General features: G+C 30.8%; 1 protein-coding gene across 4 annotated transcripts; it reads left to right on the forward strand.

Moving 5' to 3' along the window:
* Positions 1-287: 287 nt before the first annotated feature.
* On the forward strand, positions 288-27,121 carry LOC143041976 (POU domain, class 4, transcription factor 3-like). 4 transcript variants are annotated; one of them, XM_076214167.1, is made up of 3 exons: positions 288-355; positions 18,353-18,421; positions 25,366-27,121. In XM_076214167.1, the coding sequence occupies exon 3, from the start codon at positions 25,450-25,452 to the stop codon at positions 26,215-26,217; it is 768 nt and encodes a 255-aa protein (XP_076070282.1). In that variant the 5' UTR covers positions 288-355; positions 18,353-18,421; positions 25,366-25,449; the 3' UTR covers positions 26,218-27,121. The 4 variants fall into 4 exon arrangements, with proteins under 4 accessions (XP_076070282.1, XP_076070280.1, XP_076070281.1 ...); XM_076214165.1 differs by lacking the exon at positions 288-355 and adding an exon at positions 13,238-13,397; XM_076214166.1 differs by lacking the exon at positions 288-355 and adding an exon at positions 18,016-18,112.

The following is a 27,121-nucleotide window of genomic DNA, read 5'->3' on the forward strand; positions in this document are numbered from 1 at the left end:
ACAATGAAACCTAATAACAAGGTTATTAAAATTCTAAGAAATACACTTTTTACCAGAAAATAATGAGATTGATTGATTCGTCAGTGCAATATACCTATAGAGAAATATTACACTGAATATTGTAAATTATAAATATGGTATTGATACACCAATATCATCCATGCTACTAGCTTCTGAATAAAAGATGGAGCAAAACTTGTAAAATATTTACACCCCATTCTATATATAATAAAATCTCATTTGGCTTACAAAATAATTTAAAAGATTCGTCCATGTACGTATGTTTGGATATAATGAATTTCTTGTTATATTTTGGATGTTTTTAGCAATTTTACTGATTTAAAGAGGCTTTTAGGTAAGATATTAGAGACAAATGTATATTTGAAAAATATGGTCGAGACATTAGAAATTTTACACTCATGAATTAAAAACAGACGGTCAGTTTAAATCCTGGTAATGAGCAAAAAAAGTACAGTTCCTTCCTAAATTCTAAGTTCAATTATTACGTCACCCTAATATATATTTTTTAGAAAACACAAAACTTTTTAAGTCAATATCTTTTTTTATCATGGTGAATGACAATGAGACAACAGTTAAAAAAAGATAGACAATTGAATTCATGCAAACAAGAAATAACAGTATTATATATTGTTTCATTTTCACTTGTTCCACGCATATGCGCTTTGAAAACCCCTTTTTCTTTTCCTTTTTTTTAAAATTTTGTTTTTGTTTGAATGCTCTTTCATTTTTTGCTGAGTCAATGTGTTTTTGTTCTTATCTGTTTAAGATTGACGGATGCTGATTTTGCCAAATGTTACAGTGAATTTGTTGCGCGTGTGTATTTTGTATTTGTTTACATGCCGAGTTCGGAATGATTATTTTAAAACTAAAATATATACTACGATGTGGTCTTCTTTGACAAATCCAGACACATCTCAAGAACTCTTATAAGAGTAAAGTACGAAATTCAATAGATTTGTAATACAAAACACATTTAAAGCTGATCCAATTTATTTTTTTGTTGTGGTCATATATTCGAAGAAAAATAAATATGCTGTTGTCTGCTCTATGGTCGGGTTGTTGTCTCTTTGGCACATTCCCCATTTCCATTCTCAATTTTATATCTGTTGTCTGCTCTATGGTAGGGTTGTTGTCGCTTTGACATATTCCCTATTTCCATTCTCAATTTTATATGGTGCAAATCATCTGAAAATTCCTCCAAAAACAACAAGTACTATACCGACCGCGCTTCCATCGTTTCATCTTTACTTCATGCCAAAAACTATCATCTCTGATCTAGGTTTTGCGTATGCAAAATAGCTATTCGTATTTCAATAGTGCATTTTTTTGTCAGTTTTGAGGGGGAAGGTGAAAAAAAGCGCAATGAATGGCATTGTTATACGGAATCAACGTGTCACGTCAGCATCGATTCCAAAGACCCTATTACCGGCTACTAGTATGGTAGATATACAACAACATCTATATTACAGAAACATGAAGCTATATTGTACAGCCGATTTTTGTATAACCCTGAATGGCAAAAATCTGTTACTGAATTATGAAATTAAGTTCACGTCGAAAATGTTCCGAAAACTTGCGGAAATTTAAATTTATGCCATCAGACACAACAACATTAAGAGTCACGAGATTTTGGATTTGATTTCGATAAACGATCTTTTATTTCGAAATTTTTAAATGATCAGATTTCAAAATTTATTATAAGTGAGTCATTTGGAATTTCAGGTATGGGTGTTAAATATTGACAAATGCGATGCATATCAAATATCGAAAAACAGATATTTTGAAAATTATAAAAAAAATCTTCCGCGTTACAAAATTATTAGTTCTTTTATTTAATTATCGCGTTGTTTGCCCAATTTACAAATATGTGTTCAATGTCGTTTATATTGATAAGTCTTTTTATTAAATTTGAGATTTTATCAAATTATTTTAACATTTTTTTTATCAGTTTGTCAGAAAAGCGCTTCAAATATATGGTGTAGTATGCTTATCATACGTCTACACGATGTCTCTAACCAAATGAAATCGGGAAATATGTTGAAATTATTTTTTTCTTTATGTAATTCAACGATTTGAAAGAAAGATGATTGCAGATATGTTTTCTGTTTTAATTGAAATATCAAAACATTAAATTAAATGGAGTAACTTCGCTAAATGATATCGAAACTGTCCTAAATTATGCTTGGAATCTTAATGTTTTTTAAAAAGACCAACTCGCTGACATTGTATTGGTCTAAAAAGATCTAGATGGTGTTAGCAAGATTAATGTATAATAAACGCATTAACTCATAATAATGTGTCCATGAATAAAATCTCTTTAAATGTCTGTAAACTTTATGTTGTTTATTTACCATGGCGAATAAAAGGCTTATTATTTTTTTTAGATATCACACATAAAACACAAACGTAACATCTAAGAGATTAAACGATTTTAAAATAAAGATGAAAATAATATTCAATAAAAAGATATTCTTTTTATTCATCTAAGCTGAAGGGAATTTCGGTTCTACTATTGCATTTATTATCCAACAAAATGTTCCATAACAAATCATGCATGTTTCCGACTTGCGTTACTCAAAATATAAGTTTCCAGCTATACTTAAAATCTCCGTTGTTTCATTAGTTCAATTCAGGAAAAATAAGGAATCATAAAAAATAATAAATTAAATTGTTTTGAAAAATATTACAGGGTGTCAGAACAATTAAACAAATGCTATGTGACGTAAGCAAAATGGAACATCTGATATTTTGATAGAAATCCCCATATAAATATGATATTATAAGATTTTATCGTACCAGTCTGCACGTGTTAGCAATTAATACATTTATGGAATTGTATGCCCAATCTACAATTGTTTGTTATGAAATAGTTTTCATGAGTTTTCAATGTTCTTATTTCATTAATCTTTGAACCAAAGTATCAGAAAGTCATAAAAAGTATTTTCCAAAGAGCGCTATGTTAGATTTTCATCAAATTCATATAAATGAAAGTTTAATGTATAGTTTCATTCAGCTCCGTGGAGCAAACTGAGAAATTAACTTATGGCTTAGCATAATAGAATTTTTTAATATTGCGACAATGAGATAGTAAAATAGAAAAGCTACATTTAGAAATTTGACTAGAACAAATAACTGAATATCAAAATTTGAGAGAAATCCGTTTGCGCCAAATAAAAAAGGCATCGTTTTGCGTTAAAATTCATTCACGTCTTAACTATATTTGCGCGGCTAGTTTGCAAAAGACGTATCATCTGCGTCAAAAATTAAATATTCTGTTGTATCTTTTCTTATGTAAAATTTCAATCTAAACATTTAAGAACCGACAGTTTGGAGGTTGACATTTGTTGCTCTTTCCAAACGCTTATTAATTTGCTGTTTAAGAAATACGTTTACCAGCCGCCTTCATTCAAATTCAAGAGACTCAATGAATAAATATTCGTAAACAGATTAAATTACAAAAAGTTTGCAAAACCATGATAACACAATATAGTATCACAATAACTATAGTTATGTAATTATATATTTCCAAAGCACATTTCCAGAATATTGCTCTCATTAAAAGATGGTTCATGCACGTGGGTTGGTCTCTTGTAGATATGATAGACTTATATAGATTATAAATAGGCATTTCCATATTGGTCATGGTATCAGCCCTAGACTCTCAAGCCAGAAAACAGAGAAAGAATCAACCAAAAAACATGTTAAAAAAAACGAATGAAACTATTATTCGACGTCAAAATTTCAGTAAAAACTTTGGGAGGTCGCATTTTTTTTTATGTAATGTCGTGTTGTAGGAACATCGTGAGCAACGTAAGTATTTTAGCATAAGATACGTGTTTGCCAATTATGAGACGACAAGGGCAAGTATGCTAACAATTGCAGCTCACCATTGTGCATTTAATAAGCAAATTCAAAACGACATAAAAGGCTATTAAAGACTGTGGATAAGCAAAATAAATGTAAACAACCTCAGTATTGTCTGGCTAGAGATTACAGTAGTAGAACTTCTAAACCACTTGACCACCGAGACCCCATTTGGTATGATTCTCCATCAGAGAACAAATAGAATATCAGGTAGTTTTTCTAAGTTGAATTTACCATATTTAAAACCTTTAAAAACTTTTGTGTGTTCAAGATATATCTAAGTTTTTGTCACGATAATAAGAAATCTAATAAATGGAGTTATTTCTTGGCATTGAAATACATTAAAGTTCAAATTCCATATTTCAGCATGAGACAGAATAAATATTATGTAATCGGCGCAAAAAGAAAATTCCGCCACTCAACAGAACGACGTTCCACAGACATTCAAATCAGACTTAATTATTAATAATGCACGGTTGTTGAGCTTATGTTACAGGTGGCGCATATGAAGAAATTCGAACCAAATAATTAATCAGGAATCATTACAAAGGAAACGTTCATGCTTCAATTTATACGTCTTTATAAAAAATATCATTATGATAAGAAAAATAAACGTTTATGATTTTATTGACATTTCAATATTTCCGGACTGATCGGATCAGTGATCCAAGGCGTTTAATATCGCTAAAATCGTGACCACAACCGTACCATATTGTCGACAGGAGAAATCTTATTTTTATGTTTCACATCTGGTACAGCAGCAAAATGTAAAAAAGACTGAATTTCTTCATACAAATCAAATGCTAGTCAATGGAATTAATCTATATTTCCTAAAATGACCCACAAAAAGTAGGAACCCTTTTGTTGATTTGTATCAGGTTTAAAAAGAAAATAATTCAGGAAAACGTTAACTATGCGATTTGTCGTTGTGTCGTTTCTGATTTGCTTTTGGTTAATGTTGATTATATGAATCGGGGAACTGTAGACTTTTATTATCTTCAGCTTATCTTTGGGCATACCGTATCCAAAAACAATGTACTGATAGCCATGTCGCTAGGGGTACAATTGTAGTCCCTAATGTGGACAGTTGCTTGATAATTTTAAATGTCAGTGGTTGTCGTTGGTTCACGTCTGTCATATTATTTTTCGTAAAGTGTTTTGTTATAGATAAGCCCGTTATTTTTCCCCAATTTCATGTTTTTCTTGTCCGGGGCCTTTTATATATTTTATAACCGACTGTACAGTATGTTTTTTTCGTTGTTAAAGGCCGTACGGTTGCCTATAATTGCTTACATCCACTTTATTTGAACTGTTATGGATAGATGTCTCATTTGCAATCATACCATATCTTCATTTTTTGCATGTGTGCATGTAAACTTGCAATTTTTTCTCACACTAATAGCTTGCGTTCTGGATTTGAAAGTAAAATGTCATATCTTGCATGTACATAGTTTAAAATTAGATATATCACAATGTCTTTCAAATTCGTCTTAAAACAATTTTACTATAAATCCAATATAAGGTACTTCAATTGTCTTAAAATTATCAACAATACACAGTTTTGTGTCTTTTTCTCAAAAAAAGGAAACTCATTAACAAACAAAACCCATTTTCTGTTGGTCAAACCATTGTTGCTTTAATTACATTGGAAACCAAGGATTTGTATAGTACTTGGTAGGACTATGCTACATATGTCCCTTGCATTGGTATTTAATCATACCTACTGCAACCCAGTAAGACGTTTGCGTGACCTTTACTGATAAATGGAGGATTTAATCACGACCAAACAAGGGAAATTAACTTGAAACACGGACTTTGTTGATTAACCAACCTACCTTAGCGTCAGAAAACTGAATGAAATCTTATTACAAGAAAGATTTCGGAAATTAATTAGAGCAATGGCTGTTTGAATTATCTAAACTTACATCAGAGAAGGGTTAATTAAAGAAAGTAATTATTTGAAGCACGAGGAGGCCTGACATTAACTTGTCGGGTCATACTGTAAGGTGTTAAGTGTACCCATATCATCGTTTAGAATCTGCCTATAGGAGTCATCGTTCCCGTAAAAATAAGTTTTCATTTTATACACACGATTTCTGAGTTTATATGTTTGATTTTATTAAATGTTTCAAAATATAAGGAATTGTAAGGAACCGCCAGTGAGACAGCAAGGCACATTCATAAACAAATTGACGTCTGATTCTGTTGGAGTCTGTTATCCAGTTGCAGTCGTTGATTACTGTCTGTCATATTTTGTTTTAATATTGGCCAATGTACAGAAGTTGTCGTTTGTTTATGTAATTTATACGTGTTTCTCGTTTCTCGTTTTTTACATAAATTAGACCTTTGTTTTTTCCCGGTTGAATGGTTTTACACTAGTAATTTTGGGGCCCTTTATAGCTTTTTGTTCGGTATGAGTCAAGGCTCAGTGTTGAAGGCCGTACCTTGACCTATAATGGTTTACTTTTATAAATTATTATTTGAATGACTTGTAGCTGTTGACATCCCTTTATTTTTAGTCTTTGGAAGTCTTTTCATTTGCAAGTCTAAGACAACACCTTCTTTTCATATCTTTAGGTCAACATACGGTTTTCAAAAATAACTAATGCCATAGTCATCTCTAAAACAACCCAAGTTTAGACAAATTGTGACTGAACCAACAGAGGCTACCAAAGACATGACACAATGCACAATTCTTTAAAGAGGGAAAAAACTGTAATAACCGTGTAAAGTACTTTTCAGATCAATTGATTTTTATAGTTCGTTCTTATGTTGTACTGTTACACCACTGTCCCAAGTTAAGGGAGTATTGGGATCCCACTAACATGTTTAACCCCGCCAAAATATGTATGTATGTGTCTGTCCCGATTCAGGAGCCTTTGCTCATTGTTGAAGGCCGTACGGTGACCTATAGTTGTTAATTTCTGTGTCATTTTGGTCTCTTGTGGAGAGTTGTCACATAGGAAATCATACCACATCTTCTTTTTTATATTCTGTTTTTCTTCACATTAGCGAAAATAGTGACTTATTAAAAAAAAATAATTATAATCAAATACAGTTTCTAATATATAGAAATAATATAGAGCCTTATGTCGACGCGTTTTTGATCTAATTTGGTGTCTCTATGTCTTAGGCAGAAAACACACACGTTCACCGGCGATTTTTGTACCTGATATACCATTCAGTTATATGAATGCTACTGAATTATTAAGTAGGATTATATATCACATTGTATCTTTTTTTTCGTACTTGGTTTTCCTATTCGATAACTGTTCTAGTGCCTGAAACATTTTGTATTAAATATTGATCCTGGAAAAACAAAATAAACGGTTTATGTATATGTTTTTAGTTAAACAATATAATTTTGCATTTGGAAGCCTAAAATTTAAATAATGTTATCAAAGTACCGTTTTGTGGATTTTTATATTAAAAAAAAGTCGCTTTGAGTTTACCATGTTCACCTAACGTTTCTTCAATAACACTAATATATAGACTGACGGAATTCGAAGAGGTTCTATTAAAAGAATGCTTTTGGTTTACCATAATGTCGGTTTAACTTTTATTCTTTTCACTTATTACAGTGTTTATGCAACAAAGTCCGTTGTTGAAGTAAGCAAGAGTTCGTTAATGCATAGTTTCAGTGCTCCCTTTTATATAAATCTTATTTGTAAGCAGGAATAATGAAAATATTAGTAATAAATAATAAAGAACGAACAGAATTTATTAGTTTGTAAAACGCTTAAAGTTTGCTAAAATGACAGACTCGGTTAACAAAAAAACTTTAGCAGCTTTGATTGAAAATAACCAGACTCAAGCTGGTAGCCACTGAAAATCTGTAACAAAAAAAGTGGAACCATTTTGATTTATGTGTACAAATAAGTAATCAAAGCAACGGTTATATGAATTACAATATTTAGATTAGAGAATAAAAGAATGGTAAAATATAAAAATTGTAAACACTTGATATTGTATAGACCAATTAATTAAAGATTAAAATAATTCAAGAAATAATGTGTGGAATAAAACCGGCCGCATATGGAAAATGTGTTGATCATTGTTGAAGGTTGTACGGTTACCTTTAGATGCTAATACCAACGTCGTTTGTACAATTGAGTTGTCTCATAGGCGATCATTTCGTAACTTAGAAGTGGTGTCACAATACGCTAAAGTCACGTGACAGACACGCTAAAAATTCAGAATGCAAAGATAAAAGGGGGGACTCGAGAATAAATACGGAATTATAACTTTTATTAAACCTGTATTATCAGTAAACCGATAATCATTATAATTGTTATTATCAAAAACAGTTTTAAAAGTTACTGTAATAAAAACATATAAAATTCCAGAATTTATGATAATTTTCTAAAATGGTGAAATTCATGATGTTATCGGTTCTCTTTCACTATGATTTTACAGAGTTTATATCTAACAGTAATTATAATAATAAAAAATGTATGAATCTATTATATTGATAAATCTTCAAAAGTTAAATTCAACAATGTTTTAAAAGTCGTTATCTTAAAAGAGTTTATCGATATTATTGAATAAGAAATTGAATAAGGAAAGCTTAGAATTTTCCATGCTCAAGTTGTTTTCTTTTATTTCCTGTCATTGAAGAAAATGATTAAAAAATAGTGGTCCGGATCAATGCATTTTTTCCCTTTCGTGTGTCTGTTGTTCAGATCAAGGTGTATTTCTTGACAGATAGTCTGATTAGAGACAATTTAATCTTGCCAATATGATTTAGAGGTAAATTCAATTATGTGTTAATAGTCATATGAGAATTAACGGTAACATAGTGTACATATGTTCGCGTATTCTTCATAGATCTCTCGAGTGTAACGGGTAGAAAGGGGGGAAATGTATTAAAAAAAAATCACATAACAGATTTTTATCTGGATATATCAGTACAAAAGACAAATGATACAATTGAATTTTATGTCTCCGAATATCTTATTTATCCTTATATGAAACTTTCACATTGGTGTCGGTCATGGCAAACATTCTGCAATATAAATTAGTATGTCACGGTTTTGGATTTTGCTCTTTGATGAAGGCTGTATTGGTTGATTGATGTTTGTTACTTGAAGTCCAGTGGCAAATATTTCATGCATGTTCTGGACGATGATGTATTGGACGATAACAAGTGTTACAATAAAATACACATGAAATAATATTTAGGATTCAGATATTCACAAAGTTGTTTTTACAAATCGCTCGTCTAACTTGTAAACAAACAAAACACTTATTAGTCAAAACGTAATTTTTTAATACTCTGCAATTATTTTAATATAAAGTGTGAAAAATATAATAGAAAGCAAAGAATAAACATAAACTTATTTTTACAATATATACATTCAGAAATGCTTAGGGTTCCCTTTGAATGATGCAATTAGAGCATTAAAATCAAAGATTCAAAAGTTTGCTTTTGATATTTCTGTACAAAACTAAATAGAGGCGCGTCTGAGAGTACTGATGAGTCAAAAAGCAAAATATTGGTGCCAATTTGAACAAATGGGCTAAAAGAGAAGCCAATATTTTATGTCATAATTCGGTGTATATTTGACAAGATAACAGGGAGTGATAATTTGGTCTGCTAGTGGATATTGGTCTGGATTAGAACCTTACTGCATATGTAAATTTATGTAAATCGGTGAAGATTATAATATATTATGTCCTAGCATAAATTTACCATTAAAATATAATTTTAAATCTCGATACCATAACATAACTTGGAAACGCTTTTATGATTTTGTGGATTTTTTTTCATTTGCTGCCTTTCAGTGCTGTTGTTAAAGGATGCTGTCGATTGTTGTTCTGCGGTTTCTGTTGGGATGTGCTGTTGTTGTATTGTTCTTTATGCATTTCTCTGTGCTTGTTATTGTTGTGTTTGTTTTTGCTGTGTTATGTCACGAAGAGTTTTTTTTTTGCGATATTTTTTAACATTGCTATATAAGCGGGAGGTTTGGATGGCAAAAAAAACCCACCCCAGGTTCAAACTTCAACTTTTCTTTAAATGTCCTGCACCGTGTCAGGATTATGACACTTGTTATCAAACAGTCCGTTTCGATGTATGTTAGCGTTTGTTTTGTTGCGCTTAAGTATTTCTGTTGTTCCGTTAATTTCCTCTTATAGTTGATTTTATTTTCCTCGGTTTTTAGTTTATAACACAGATTGGGTTTCTCTCAATCGATTAATGGACTTTGAACAGCGGTATACTACTGTTGTCTTTATTTAGACCATATTTTGTTGGAAGCCAAATGCTAGACCATAGTTATTAAAAAAAAAAACATTTAAGAGCAATCTAATTTAGAAAAATAATCTTTAACAGATCAGCCCAGTTGTCCATGACCAACCCTAGCTGTATACCGTATAATCATAAATATGTTATAGGGTTGAAGTTAATCTGACGTCTCCTTATTGACAATGGTAAAGGACACTTATAGAAGGTACTATTACACACATAATTATACACATATTTCAGTTTGAACTTTAAAAAAAAAAAATATGCGCGATAGTGTGATATGTTTCTGTTCTGTAAAATTGTAACAAGAAATTATTAAAAACAAACTTTAACTCTATTATTCATTACTATTTTAAGTGTCATAAGACTTATTTACGAGAATCATACTCAGATAATGTCAATAGGCAGTTTTTTAATGGTCTTTGGGTAGTGTTCAGTGTCAAAATGGAAATAAAATGTGTACCCTTAAGGTTGCGACCGAACCAAGATCCCAAGGAGGCAGTAGGTTTCTGATGCATGCAATCGTGTTATTTCAAACAAAATATAACCCAATTTACATTGGGGAGTTCTTTTTTATTACTTGAAATAAGTCACTTTGATTAGGGACAACATCAAAAGATCGATGTAGGATAAAAAAAACTTAAATCAAATAGTTTGGGTGTGTGGGGGTCAAAATTGCTGCAAGTTTTGTTAATCTAAAATCGATTTTACATATATCCCTATTGGTCAATCAATTTTTCCCCAAATTAAGTTAAGAGGGGGGTGTGGGGGTCAGTGAAAAAACTATGTGAATTAAGTTTTTTATCCTTCATTGAACTTTTGATGTCGTCCCTTACGGAATGACTGTAATATTTCTTCTTTTGATGAGAAAATAACATATAAATGTGGTGCACACTTAATAACCGACGAATCGGGTTATTTAAAAGTGTGCACCAGATTTTTGAACAAGTAGACAGAAAAAATATTGCAGTAATTCCCTATGATTTAATTTTAAATCCGATATTTTTAATGAATAAATCACGGATAAAACCGTTGATGATGTCACGGTCACATTACAAACTATATATTCATGAGGTGATATACAAAAACAGTCAGCCAATCAGAAGATGTGATGAATCTATTTCATTTTGGAGTAATCCTTCGAGTGAAGAAATGACGTTTTCTCAAGTTAACATATTGTGATCATGCAAGTACCCAGGCACTTCACTTCATTGCGTTTGCTTTTTCCGCTTTCAAACAATAAAAAATTAGAAATAATTAAGAATAAAAGGCTTACTTCTATTAAAAATTCAGAACCAGTGCAAAGTAAGCATTCAAGTGTAAAGAGCATCTTTGAAATTCACTGTACAAGACAATTATATGTTTTCAATGACAGGGGAATATCTAAAAATGAAACTGCCAGTCATGAATGATGTTTCGAAAACTTATGAAATATTTAGTGTCATTTGCAACTACTTACTTTTGAGTTTACCCAGAAGAGAAAAGCTGCCGGATGTTTGATTGTTTTCATTAAAAATGTAATGACCGTTCTTATTTTGTGCGTGGGGTATTGTACTTTTAAAATTCTATGAATGCCAAGAGACACATACTTAAAATTTCTTTAAACTATTAAAGTTTAGCACGTTAACGATTTGATTTCAAAAAGATGATTAGTCGGCATAATACCATCACAGCTAAACCAAAAAGACTCATTTTAATTCAAAATGTGTATTAACTAATTTATAACTGGTCTAGATGTGGTTCGATTAAGAACTTTTTTTTTACATGTTGTTGAAGACCAAATGAATAGTGACCTTTAGTTGTCTTGATTATATCTGTGCATCTTTTAGATGTCTTCCTTTTCATATAACCCTGATACTTATATTGATATGTTTGATACAAAATAGCTTTCACCTTCAAGTAAGGTATTTCTTCTCTGCAAAATGTAGGGTTGTACTATTAGAAATATATAGTAGAGTGGTTTGAGTTTTACATACCTGAGCCGTTTCCTTTTTTCAGTAGTAGTACATATTATATATAGAAAATGATTGTAAGCATACTTTTTTATTCCTTGGAACAAACTTATAGTTGTACTAATAAAAATTATGGTATGAAGTGGTTTCAGAGTTTTTCATACCTGTGCCGTTCCCTTTATTCAGTAGTAGTATGTACATATTATATATAGAAAATGATTGTAAGCATACTTTATTCCTTGGGACAAACTTATAGATGTGTTTCCTCTATTCGGAAGACTTGACAAAAAGGTATATGAACAAAACTTTCACTTAAAAAAGAACATGTTTACTTTTTAAATCTTGAATTAGAAAAATTATACAGGAAATGCATGTTGTGCATTGAAATCAAATGAACTAACCCACGAAATGTTTTTCTTTTGACTTAGAGGTCAAGTAAGAGATTTTATTATAGACCGATGAAACAGAGACCCCAAAACAATTAGTTCTTTTAAAAAAAACTGTTGATATCTGACATGAAGAGAATTCAAGATTTGAAATTTTAGAATATTTATTACATAAGATATTCAACAAAATATTTAAATTTTGGGAATCATTTTAACATTGTGTTGTTTCGATAAATTTTTAATAAGGGCTTTTGACTACATTCATTTTGCCAAGTTGTCGCGTTTTTAAATGAACACGTCATACAAGATAGCTTCGGTGTATTTTATGTTCCGTGTCCCTCCAATCAAGTTATGATATTTTTATGTTTTAAATAATTAATGCACGTATTTGTACGATTTTTTTTTTTTAATTATGAAATTAAATGTAAAAGTAAAAATGAAAAGACAATATTTCTTAAATGTAAGAAATCATACATATAAGCATGCTTAATTATCAGTAACTTATATATTGATCAAGGAATGCTTGCCGAACTAAATTATTTCTTTTACGATATTTCTATTATTTTTAATCTTTGTGACTTTTGAATAGTAATTATCGATTAAGCATAATTCAGAATTTCCATCATCGGAATAGTTTCCGTTAAACACATGGTCCGGCAGGTAATAACCAGGTAACACGCCTTCCTCAGCATCACAGAAGGTAACCAACCAATCAGAAACTTCCAAAGGAAATTGATTAACAAAACTAGGTAACAACATTAATGCTACCTTAAAAAGTTGGTCAGCAAAACTCAGTTATTATTTACGAGAAATTTACCATTTGAGGGGACAAGACACGTTTTAAAACCCTACTTTTTTTATCCTGACTCCCTCATCTAGGAACCTGACCCAGTGGCCATGTCGTCTTACGGGCTGTACCACCCTCATCAGGTAGGCAAATGATTTCTTTCCTAATTCTTGAATCTTTAATAAGGTTTTATTCGTCTTCATCAAATGTTTAAAATATTAAACAGATTTTATATTAAGTGACATTGAAGTCGTTTCCTCTATGCAGATTAATCATTTACATTTTCATTAATAACTGAGTGGCAATGTTCTTACAATCATTTTATCTATTTGTAGATCGGACATTTGCATGTTCTAGTAATGTCTGATCAATTTCTTTTTATTTCTTTCGGTATTCACTTTGAAGTGGTTTAATGTAATATTGAACATTGGTAAATATAACAAATTTTATATATCTTTCTTTGATTTTTAAAAGATTTCATATCAGCTTAATACATAAGTAGGCAAAAGTACATATGCATGCTTGTCTCTTATTTAACATTGCTTTTGTCCACGGATTTATGGAGCACGAACATATCAAGCCCTTGACGTGAGTTTGAAATCGAATGTTTCTCTTTTTTTTAATCAACAATCATCTTTATAAAATATATTAATTTCTAAATTGTTCATCTTTTTATGTATAAGTATAATTTTTGAACGAAGCAGTGATTTTAAATTTATAAAAGTAGGTCCAAATAAATACAAGCATTCTGAACAATCACACAAATGTGTAATTCTTGCTTCTGTCAATAAAATCACGGTTTAAATAATCTTGATTTATTAAACAAATAATCAGAGTAACAGGTGATTTATCAATTTTTGTATCTGTAAAATTATTACAACAAATCGGTGATAATTGTACGCTTAATTTCAAACATGAAAAATCCCTTATGACAAACATTTTGTTTCCCCGGAATGATTCTTTCCGGAATGGGTCTCTACGGAGCATTGCGTTAGCTAACCTCAAATAGCCAAAGTCGCTGCACTTGCAAACTGCAAATAACCACCAGCAATTAATAAACAATTATTACAGATAACCCAGCCACCACGTGTCTGGAGAAATTTGTATGTTTAACAACTTATAGATTTAATCAAATTTTATAATTAATTTTGCATTTTTGTTTGTCAGTGATTAAGAATAAAGTATTATGTTTTGTTTACAGCCTGTAGGCCAACCGATTCATTATTTTTACGGTGTATTTTATATGAAAGATTGAAATGTTGAACCCGTTTAAAGCAGCCGTATATATTATCTGTATTTGTGAAAAGTGCAAAAAATGAAACGGTTTTTTTTTTCAATGCATAAAGTGGCTATCTAAACATTGACGAGATCCGCACCTAATGTTAAGGTCTGCATGCAATTGCGTCAAAGCCTTCTGGAGTCAGGCAATACGTCACACGAGCACACCTTTCAACCTATTGTTTTAAAAACTGTATACCTAAACTGTATTTAATGGCGAAAGGGTGTGTCGTATAGCCTGATGCAGAAATATTAATAAATTATTGTTGCCAACAGAAAGTTATCTAGTTTGTATGTGCTTGCGAGAAATTGTTGTTTTAATAGAGACAGTAGTCCCCAATATTTTTGAAATGGCAATTTATTGTGTACCAAAACAATCAAAGCAACTAAATATATATTTTATATGTTTATATCATGATATTTAAATTCAAATATATTTCTTTCAGCAAAATTACTAACACCGTCACACATCTAAAATATAGAAATATATATAATAAATCGAGCGGCTTTAAATAAAAAAAAAAAGGGCACGCGTTTCTTCTACAAAAGGCCAAAAAAAAGTACGAATTTGAATAGCATTGAAGACTCAAAATTTGTCAAATAAACGGCTAGGATAATCTATTCCTGTGAACTGATTGATTGGAAGGTGTTTAATGGCATAATGACTTTTACATGCTATTTCGATGACTAGTAAAATTCGTCATACGACAAAGTCAGAAGCTTCCACTCCATTTTCCTCTTTATAGTTATTCTGTATTTTTAAATAAATTCAAAATAAGATGTAAGTTCATTTCATGTTGTCATAATGAAATATGGTCCTTGTTTCTGTTTTCTGAGATTTGTTTTGGCTATTGGCATATTGTTTTAAATAATCTATCTTATGGTATCCGCTTGTATAAAGGAAAATTAAGGGGAAAAAAGGGAAAAAGACAGCAACCGATCAGCACAAGATAACAAAAACAATGTTCTAAATGTTCAGAGTATCTTTGTGTGAGAAACTCTCATTATAAAAATCTAAATTTCATGCTGTTTTTGTTTGAGTTTTCTTTTAATAAAATTATAATCTTTTATCTTTGCCTGCAACATTTTGGTCATCCTTCATACCCGTAGCCAGGGGGGTTCGTACGACCCCCTTGAAAACAAATAAGCACTGTTAAAGTTAAAGTCAACGTTCTGTATGAATTGTGAATTTTAAAGTTGAGTTCGCGTGTCCAAATAACCCCCTTAAAAATTCCTTGCTACGGCCCTGTTCTTTGGGATTTCTGATATGTAAAAAGAGCTATAAAAGGTGTACATTCAGAGATAGTGGCATTTCTATGGCCAGTATTTTTCTTTAATCTATAAAGTTTCTGTATATTGTGGGACGAATCTGGTGTAGCTTCATTGATTCGTGCTTGGCTATGAATAAAAATCAAAAGTTGATAATGAGGAATAATTTATATGAAAGTCACTTAACCAAGGTTGCATACAGTAAATTTGAAGTATTCTTGTTATACTTAAATTATTTCATCATGACCATACTGATCACTTCGGAATATCTGTCTTGTAGATGAACACGTGTAGGGTCCATTTGTCATCATCGTGTCCTCTTAATTTATTGACACAAAATGCAACTGTGGACAGAATTTACTTACCAGGCGCAATGACGCCGTTTTTTTGTTGTTGGTGTCGCTAGTGAATATAGAAATTCGTAAGGGTTCCGCGGAACCCAGTGTCTCGCCTACTTTTGCTGTTAATCACAGGCTCAACAAAAATGAGGAAAAAAAGAAGGTGCGGTATGATTGCCAATGAGACAACTCTCCACAAGAGAGCAAATGACACAGAAATTAACAACTTTATGTCACTGTACGGCCTTCAACAATGAGCAAAGCCCATATCGCATAGTCAGCTTTAAAAGACCCCGAAATGACAAATGTAAAACAATTCAAACGAGAAAACTAACGGCCATATTTATGTACATAAATGAACGAAAAACAAATATGTAACACGTCAACAAACGACATTAAATCGCAAATATGTAAAACATTAACAAAAGCATTAAATCGTAGACCATACTAGAGTGCACGTGTTCTCCCTTGGTTTTTGTAATGTTCGAGTTATTCAGTCTTCAGTTTTCTTTGAAGTATTTGTGAATATTTTTTGTCATTTTGTCTTTTTATATTCGGAAAATGGTGTGGTTTGTACTTCGTCGATTTTATTGCACGATGGTAAAGTAGTTCTACATTTTCGTGATCATGATTATTATAATTCACCCACTCTGATATTATTTTTATTGTAAAAAATTATGAAACATAAATCTTTTGTAGCAGCTCTCACGACTATGTCAATGTACAATCGGAAGTTACATTTATTGTTTGAAGGATAAACTACTGGATAAAAATTAGCATAACTGCGATCATGGGCAGTTAAGAATGAATTTTGATTATTAATTTAAATTCATTTTTTCTGTTGATTTTGGTCGTTTAAAATTTATAGGTTTTGGAAAATCATATATTCAAGTTTTGAAAATGAAAACTTAAAAGTCAGAGAGACTTGTTGCAGACGGCGTATTTTGCATTTTGTTTAAATCAAATATTTAAAAAATAACGAAAAAAGAAAGTTGAAAGAAAAAATGTATGAATGATTACACCGAAAAAAATCCTTTTTTGATATATTTGGTTGTTACTTTTTATTGAAGTTCGAATGTAAACTATAGGAAAAGTGTTTTTGCAAGATGTTTGCATAGTTCTTACTCAAATAAAAATGAGTAAGATGTTATAAGACTTGTTTTTATAGAAAATAACGTTTTTTTGCATTAGTCAATTAAAGAACATGTACCATGAAAATTAGTCAATTAAAGAACATGTACCATGAAAATGTCAATAAAGATAGTAAATAATTCAGTTACAGCATGATTGAAATGGTATTTCCAGAGAAAAAAATAGAAAAAAATAATAAAGCTAAAAAGAAAAATAAATAAGGAGACGAGTATAATAAAATACATTTAAAAAGTCGCAACCTTCAAAATATTCCCGCGAGAATTTCTGATTATTTAGATACAGCCGTATGTTTGTCATATGCTATGGCAGCCTTTTGTTAAATTTTACGATGTAACGGCACGGAACAGTTGATATCCTACATCTACACCTCTGATGTAATTTTAGATGTTCATTTCTTTATTTCAATAATAAGTTCAATCATTAAAACCATAAAACACAAATTTATGGATAAAAGAACGGAATTTGTCAACGGTACAAAGAAAAGGCTATCTTTGTATCGTGTTAAATGATCCGTGGTGGCGTGTGCCTAACACGAGCCGACAAAGGCCTATAGGTGTGAATCTACCGTTTGGCATTGTTTGTATAAATATATCAAAACAAGATTTCCATTCAAAACTTATAAAAACAAGCATTTAATTCATTAATGATCTGTCTAATCCAATCATAATGTCACGTCTCATTGAGCACGCACCTGTCCACTATTCAGATCATAGCCCCTCCCACAAAATGTATAAAAACAGATCAAATTTTATTGTCAACTTATTTAATAATTCAACAGTAAACAAATCAAGATGCTTTTGCTACCTGAAGAGAATCTAACGGTAATCTAAGATTTGTTAATATAATTTTAAATAATTTAAATAATATAATATATAAAATGTATTTATATAATATGTAAATTATAATATACGATTCTGTATCAAAATTAACAAATGTTAATGAATGAAATAAGTATGATTTACATATGCTGATTTCGAAATCTTTACTGACTTTATCTACAAGTTTTAAATTGATATACAGGTTTAAAAAAAGATGATTGACATATCTTTTTATTGTTTCAGACATTGACAACGTTAGGAGGACCCCGAGATTTTTCTGGAGGGGAACATGAACAATATTTATGGAATAAGGTAAGGATCTTTTTGTTTTGCTAAAAAAAAACCACATGTACATATATGGTGTTTCATAGTTTTGTGTTAGTTATGAAAAAATATTTTGGATTACAGTGCTGTAAAGTCGTCCTTAACATTTGTGAAATATTTGCCACTGGACGTGAACGACCTTCAATCAATCAATCCAACCTGATACACAAGTTTGTAATCATTATAAATACGAGTGACAGTTCCTTGATACAAGTATGCAAAGTTATCATCTGTACGATATAAAGCATTCAAGACGCTGTTTGTGGTATGATAAAATCATGCACTTTTGTAAATACATGGAAATGTTCTTTGTTTTAGATTAGAGTTAGTTCCCTTTGTTCGGAATATTTAAAGAACACTGTTGAAATGTAGAATGTAGATTTTTTTTCTTCATTATTATTAAGTTTGCTATTTTTTCTGCATAAAATAATGTATATATCTACAGGAAATTTATATTAATATCAACTATCATTCGATTGCTATCATAATCTTAAAACAAATGTACATTTTTACATTTGTAATTTGGTTTGTAAGAATAAAGATATAAATTGAATATCATTGAAGGCGGAAAGAAAGTCTTTCAAATGTTGCGATATTTCGGATTACTTTCTTTATATACAAAAATATGCGTTTACATTAGGTTGAGAGCTAGACAGGACTCTCTCATTTGAAACCCACTTCTTTTTGGTTTTGTTAGCAGATAAAGGGAGGGAGTTGAATTCGTTATAACCAATTCTTAACTAAATAATCTTATATGACTTATACAAGTCTAGCAATGGACTTCTGCTTATACTTATGTTATCTAAATTAATTGCCATGGTAAATTGCATTTTTAGTTTGTAAAGATAGTTTCATTCGAAGAACTAGGATCCCAATTTTGTTGAGGTTCAAAATAGCTCAATTCACAATTTTGTAATTGTTTAGAATAGATCTGGGACGTCTATATCTTATTTCCCATAGTATATGCACATACAAAGCACCAATCAATTCCACAATTCTATAAATTGCTCGTATATAACAAAACAAAAAAGAAAAATACCGTAAGATTTCATTGCATTTTCAGCAGTGAACACCTTGATACTACACTTTGAACAACAAGGTGTACCCTAATATTATTCTATATGTGAACAAATAGCTCAGTGCTTTTGATAAATCAAAGTTAAAATTATCAATTTAATGTTAACGGAATACAATAAAGTAAAGTTTAAATTACTAATCCGGAAATAATTCTCCACTAACCATCTGGTTCTTTATTTAGATGATCGTTTGTGTATTTTAAAAAGATATAATTGATTACAAGTATCTTCAAGTTACATTGTAAATATTATTTTTAGAAATAATTCCCTTTTGGATTTTATACTTTCCTTTCTTTTAGAAGAATAAAATGAGATCGATATTTTAATCGTCCCGGATGAGTTTACGAGTTGACATGTCATTCCTTCCTATAGAGTTTAACCTTTGGAGAAACATGTGTTATATTTATCAGCGATCAAGCTTATTGTATTGGTTTTATCCGTTATGAACAGTCGATCCGATCACGATAAAACTATCATTACTGGCGACCTGAGTGGTTTAATAGGAAAACTCATACCTGATTAGAAGAAAACGATACAAAATAATAGGGAAATTGAACATCGCCTGACATGTTACCTAGTAATAAAACACTAATTATCGACAATACAAGGCTCTAACTATCATTTTAGATCTGTCTTTCTTGATGAAACAAATATAAATCTTGAGAAATTAAAAAAAACAATATAGAAAATAACTGTTGACATGTACGGGCGATACCTATTGTTTGTTCATTTTATTTTCCCGCATCCCTATAATTAGACCAAGCAAATGCTAAAACAAAATGTTAAATTAAGCAAGGAAAGAAAATTACAGTTCCATAATTTTATCATAGAATAGCCAAATTATTCCATAGACAAATACATCCATTCATTTGTTCATTTCTTTACTGAATTCTCCATAATTAAGATATAAGAGGGTAGGAATGCCCTTTGCCGTCAGGCGTCAATTCAGTAATTTTCGGTTACCGTTATCGTCAAGTTGGTTCAAATTTTACCGTAATCCGTCAAAATACACTTATAGTGATTAGTTAGAGGTCTCAAATGATTACAGTTATCGATGACATTTTTATGTGAATCGTCAAAATCAATCTTTTTTTTTTTATCGTCTGAAAGAAAATGTGCATTTATCGTCAAGCACCTAAAATTACCGTTAACGTCATTTGGTAAGATTTGGACCGTTTTTCGTTACGAAGGTGCAACCATTTAGACAATATCTTCACTAAGGAAAAGGGTTACGATCAGTCTCTTCCTCACCCTAGGACAGAGAAGGTGGCAATATAAAACGTATACATAAATTGATTCAGAAGCTTTCAACATTAAAAAAAAGTAGACGCAAAACAATAAAAATATGACACAATAGGTCAAAAGGCCAAATACCATAGTCGGAAAATTAATACATAGATACCATCGTCTTTTGATCTATTACTCTATAAAATGTTTGTTAATTTGGATGCGGGTCATTAGGGAGCTTTTGGTGACCTGGGGCTGGGTCCATTAGATTAATTGCTTTAGTTGCTATCATCCCAGGATAGCATTAATTACATGATACATCGAGATCTGCTTCTAGGGCAAATATTACACATATCATCCATGTTTACTTAATTGTAGACTGTTGATAAATCACTGATCCAGGTAGCAACTTAAACTTAAGCGATTACAATCTGAACACTGAACAGTCTGTAGGCTACTAGTATGTAGGCTGCCATAAGATCTTGTGCTTCCTTTTATAGCAGCAGTACAAATAGAAAATTAATTATTTGACCTTTTTGTCTTTATGTTAACTTACGTTAGTCAGGAAAATGGTAAACTAAATTGAGTCTTTAAGAGAGGATTTTTCTGTTTTATAGGAAGATAAAAAAAAGTTGATCGTTTGTTGCTTAACGTCCAGTGGCAAACATAATTATAATGAGAAAGTTCTTAGAAAATGCTGCAGTTGGTAGGATATTCAGTTTAAGAAATTTATTTCAGACACTTATAGTCAGAAGTTTCTCTACTTTAATATCAAAATTTGAATCAAATATATATATAAAATTCACGCTACATTTGTTTCTTACTTAAAACTGATTAAACAGAGTATTTGTTTCTACGTTTTTAAAAAGTCTCTTTACCAACAACATGTGCATGCATTATTGAAAGTTCAAACAGGGTCAGTAAAGACTTATCAAACGATGTATTTGTTTCTAATTTTGTAGCGTTTAGACAACAACAAAAACGCGTCACAACGTTTACAAAATTTTGGTTAGAAAGAAATGCGGCCTAAATATGTAATAGAATTTGACGTCATTTTAAAACCAAAACAGTCATCGTTTAAATCATCAGATACCAAAAAACCTTACTAACGGGTACAATTTTCAATATATTTATTTTACATATACTACATATCGTTTGCTCCACATGGATTTTCTTGAACGCTAAAAAATCTTCGATTTCTGAATTAATCAAAATGTGATTTGTTTTTGTTATGAGCACAATAACTAAAAGCATGAATATCGACCCTAAATGTGTAAGAAAAGTCTAAACTTTAATTCAAAGAAACAGCTGTTTTTTCATTATTACTTTGCACGAAAATAAATGATTAAGTTCTCTGTTCTTGCAGAAAAAGTGGTCTGCCAAAACAATAAAATGTTATTTTAATTAATGAAGTATAATTTTTTTTAGCACACACGAGTTTCCGACACATTTGTGAAAATTATCAGAATTTGTCATGAAATAGCCAATAACTCCAACTACAATTTTGTGTAATGTGAAGTCCTCTGCATTATATACTAAGTTTAATTTGAAAGCAATTAAGATTTTTTAAGAGATATTTCAACTATTGTTTTCTGCAGATGCTATTTTCTCGTTCTTCACATTTAAATCAATTTGTAATAATACAATAAGATTTCCTTTTTCTGCGATTGAATTTTTATTCTGAAATAGCACAATTGGTATTTGAAGAGTAAAATCTATTTTTCTAGACATTAAAAAATTAAAATATCACTTTGAATATGAACATATTGAAGTATTTTATTGCCCGTGTTTGAATGACTGATTTCATAAACTAAAAAAGTAATTAAAAACTTTTAAAAAATCCACATGTCGGACATTTTGGTGTTGTTTATATTGAGGGGGGTATACTAAAAATTGAGGCTCAAGACAAAAACAAGCATTAAACGATAACATTATTTTACATATGTATCAAAATTCCATACAATAAATTAAATTGGCTAATTAATTCATTGGCATAAGAAGCAAACATTTTTTAGGGAGCTTAATTCGTTTTTTTTTTTATTTCAAAATCTTATTTTTTAGAATTTTGGTATTAAGCGATCTGATGTATTGACTCAGTCTCATTGAGTAAATAATTGTGTTTGTAGTCACTAAAGGTCTGAGAAAACGAGAAAAAACAAAACAATTATAACAACACTCTTTTTTAAAAAATGGATCGTATTTATAACTGTATTCATTATCCAAGAAAGGGGGAAGTTTCTTGTTACAAAACATCACATACTAACTAACAAACACTGTTATTAAACTGATGGGGATAATTTATATCATTTACAAATCTCAGCAAGTGTTCGGAAATTGAAACAATTAGTTGAAAATCCGGAAGACATTTTTACTCTCATATTACTAATATCCCTCCAATGAAAACTGATGAAGTTAATTGACGAATTGACGTGTTGTAATCTTGTTCTCGAATTTGAACATATTTGTCAATAAAACCGCAGGACAAACTTGACGGTATTAGGACTTTTACATTGTCTTTCCCGGGAGTGTATTTATAAAGCAAAGGCACCCCTCTGAGATTCAAGATGAAGACAACTACCGGATGACATCTTAATTAAAATACATTACTGTCAAGTCAGTATGAAAATTTGTCAACATTCTCATTTACTCAATACCCGCAGAAAAAAAACTGTAAGAAAATATAATCGGTTAGTCAATACCGGATAAAGTCTTAATATTTTCCGGAGAAAAATAAGTAATTTAAAATATATGTTCAATTTGAAAATAAACAATTAAGCACATGTTTTCACCCTAAGAACATAATGACAATTTTAAAGCACTCTCTAATTGTGGTAATCTAACAAAATTGTTAGATACTATTTCAAAGAAACCCCATGGGTTAGAAAGAAACATTTAACAAACTGGATAATGTTTTCAAAGATAGAGATTACTTGATCGATGATCATCATCAAATCACATATTGACAGAAAATATTGCCACTATACCACAGGCACTTCAACTAAAAAATAAACACCTTTATAACGTTCATCAAACAGAGCAATTCTTAAAGAGAGCATGCGCTACTTGGAATAAAATAAAATGCCACGTGATCTAAACAGGTGCCGTACAAAACCAATATCAATTTCTATAGTACCAATTTGTATGGAGTTTGGCATTTAATAATTTTAATAGAACTGGCTTATATCAGTATAAACAATAGGCCCTAGGCCTCTGTAAACATTCTTACAATTTGTGCCAAAATAGTGATGCTGAATAGCCAAAAATCTGTTGGAATTCATAATTCATTGAATCCTGGACATGTCCCGGGGAGGTATTCCCCACCCTACCGACCCCCGGATCGTGTGCGGTGTATGTCAACATCGGCGGTATGTATATACTATATGTTTAATGAAAACTGATTAGGTATTCTGACCTAAACAAGAGCGTTCGGTTTCATTGTTCAATATGTTTCATATATTATGAAGTAACGTCGCGGAAGATTGATAGTTTAAAAACATACCTGATTTTTTTTCTGTTTTTCCGAATCGCTAAATTATTTTAAAAAATCGCAAATAATTTAACAGGATTTTTTTTTGTATAAAATGGAAATATATATTCATAGTTTTTGCTGAAGATTAATATCTTAAGGTAAATATTTATTGGAATATTGATTTGAAAAGTGTTTAAATAAATATTTCTTATTTATTTACTATTTTATATTTGATCAAGGGAAAAAAAGAGATTGCAAAAATTCAATAAACAAAGTTATAGCAATGAATCTTTTAAATTTATAATACGTATGAAATTGATACAAATATGTGTCAGCCTTTTTTATATTCTGTTTCTGTTTGGTATACTGTGATATAATTTCTATAAAACAATTGTCAATAAATTCTCTATTTAAGTTTTTGTCTTTTGTCTTAAATTTTTTTTTCTCAACCTTATGTGAAATGTTTGTTTTTTTTAACTTGGCATAGTTTTCACCATTTAATACTAACATTAAACAATTCAATTTCCTTTTGTAAAATGTCGTTATTTCGCTCCGCTTCAAACTTTTTGTTTTGTTCGTGTATATCATTACATGGAAGGCTGAAGAAAATTATAAATACAGCTCACAACTTGACGTTTTTACTTCAAACATATTTATTTTCAGATCTAAGGAAAATATATAAACAAATTAAAAAAGATTAAAGTTTAGAAAATTGATATTTTTTTTTTAGATTTAATAATTGCGTAAAATCCTACACTACGTACTAAACATGCTCCTGTAGCGCAGTTACTGCGTCTGAGTTTGATTAATAAAGTTTGAAGTTTGACTAATATATGTTTGAAACAAAAACATTTTTTTTTATTTTTCTTACGGCCATCTTTTTGTCATACAGACTCTTTCTCCACCCCGCAATCCAGTATGCCCTAGCTCGGATACGTTGATATATTAATCAACTTGCAAAATTGCACATCAACACTTGACCACCAACGCGTCCGGTAATATTTCCGCTAAAACACAAGATTTTGTTAAAGGAGATAACTGATGTTTGTAGGATTTGATAAACACTTAGTTTACATTTAGCGTTTTGTGACTTACTGTTTTAAAATAGTTCAGACTTTTATTTCATTTTTCATACAATATATATTTTAATGTATTTGCAGGGAAATTTCTTTGACGATGGTTTGCTTACACGAGCTGAAGTTTTGGCAGCGGTTGATATTTCTAAACAGTCTTCACAACAGCTGATGAAGCACGACATGTATGGGCACACCGCCGACCTTGGCGGTCATAATGTCACCCCTTCAAGGTCGCAATATCATTCTGGATTTGGACATTCAGACTCTATGTTAGAACAACTAACATCAAGTTCCGGTATGTCTTTAGGAATGATGGACCACCATAATAATGTATCACACGGACTATCACATAATCACCATCAAATGTATCCCCCTGTTTATTCACACCCAAATTCGATGAATGGGCATAATGGCTTCCCTACTCATCATCCAGTACATCACCCTATGCACGATTCAGATTGTGATCCTCGGGAACTAGAGTCGTTCGCAGAAAGATTTAAACAAAGACGAATCAAACTAGGAGTAACACAGGCCGATGTTGGAGGTGCATTAGCAAACCTTAAATTACCTGGTGTTGGTTCATTGAGCCAGAGCACGATATGTAGATTTGAGTCACTGACACTTAGCCACAATAACATGATAGCACTTAAACCAATACTACAAGCCTGGTTAGAAGGAGCCGAAAAACAAGCAAGAGATAGACTAGAGGCTGAAAACGGAAGTTTAGCCAATGACAAGAAACGTAAACGGACTTCTATTGCTGCACCGGAAAAGCGATCTTTAGAGGCTTATTTTGCCGTACAACCAAGACCATCAGGTGAAAAAATTGCACAAATAGCAGAAAAGTTAGACCTCAAGAAAAATGTTGTTCGTGTTTGGTTTTGTAATCAAAGACAGAAGCAAAAAAGAATGAAATTTTCTGCAGTTACCGGATAAAGACAGCGTCTCAACGCTAAAGCACAAACAGTGTCTCATATATATAGCTACTGCGCATGTTCGTGGTATAAATACTGTGCAATTATGCATTGTGACGTGCTCTGCACAAACTATGACGTCATATGCAAATTATAATTATACCGAACAAACGTTTTGATTTTCTATATTATACTTTTATACAAAGTTGAAAATTTCTACAGATTTGCATTGATAGCAAATATATACATGTATAGTGTGAACATAATTTTTACCATTTCATTGTACATAAACATACTTTAAGTTATTTATTTATTACCATTATTTTGTTTTGTTATCTTTTTGAACTTATATGCTTAACAGTTTTGAATACTTTTTGGTCTATTATATAGACTACATGAATATGAATCCAAACTCAATTAAAGAAAAAAAAATCATACATCATTTTTTCAATATAAAATCTAGTCATTTAGAGTATTCACAGAGTATTCAATTCATAATGAGCTTTAATCAAAAGACAGCAGCGAATTATATCAACATTATATAATGTAAATGCATTAAGATATCAAAAATACTTTTAAGTTTAAAAACAATAATTGCAGACATATTGTGTTTCTTGGTATTTTTTGTCTGATTGTTTTTTGAGCAGATATATTTGTCACCAATGTGATACAATACAATCCCGTTTCTATGTCATTATTAGATTACTAACAGACGCTAGTCTCTTATTCTTAGCTATCTAATTAATTTAAAAACATGCGATATTTATGTTATTGGACCTGACGCCTGTAGCAAGTTGACATTTTCATGATATTTCATTCACTGCTATGTGTTCGGGGTCTTTTGAGACCAATTCAGATCTCATATTATTGTTTCAAACTAGAATGGATTACAATGCAAGTAAAATGATGTTTAAATGCAAAAAAAA

Source organism: Mytilus galloprovincialis, chromosome 8, assembly GCF_965363235.1.
Source record: "Mytilus galloprovincialis chromosome 8, xbMytGall1.hap1.1, whole genome shotgun sequence".
Lineage (NCBI taxonomy): Eukaryota > Metazoa > Mollusca > Bivalvia > Mytilida > Mytilidae > Mytilus > Mytilus galloprovincialis.

Bases quoted from the DNA above. Each gene is read 5' to 3' on its own strand.
- LOC143041976 (XM_076214163.1), top strand. From the start codon at position 23,982: ATGCTGAATAGCCAAAAATCTGTTGGAATTCATAATTCATTGAATCCT. The intron at 24,102-25,365 runs GTATGTATATAC...ATGTATTTGCAG, and splicing joins GGTGTATGTCAACATCGGCG to GGAAATTTCTTTGACGATGG.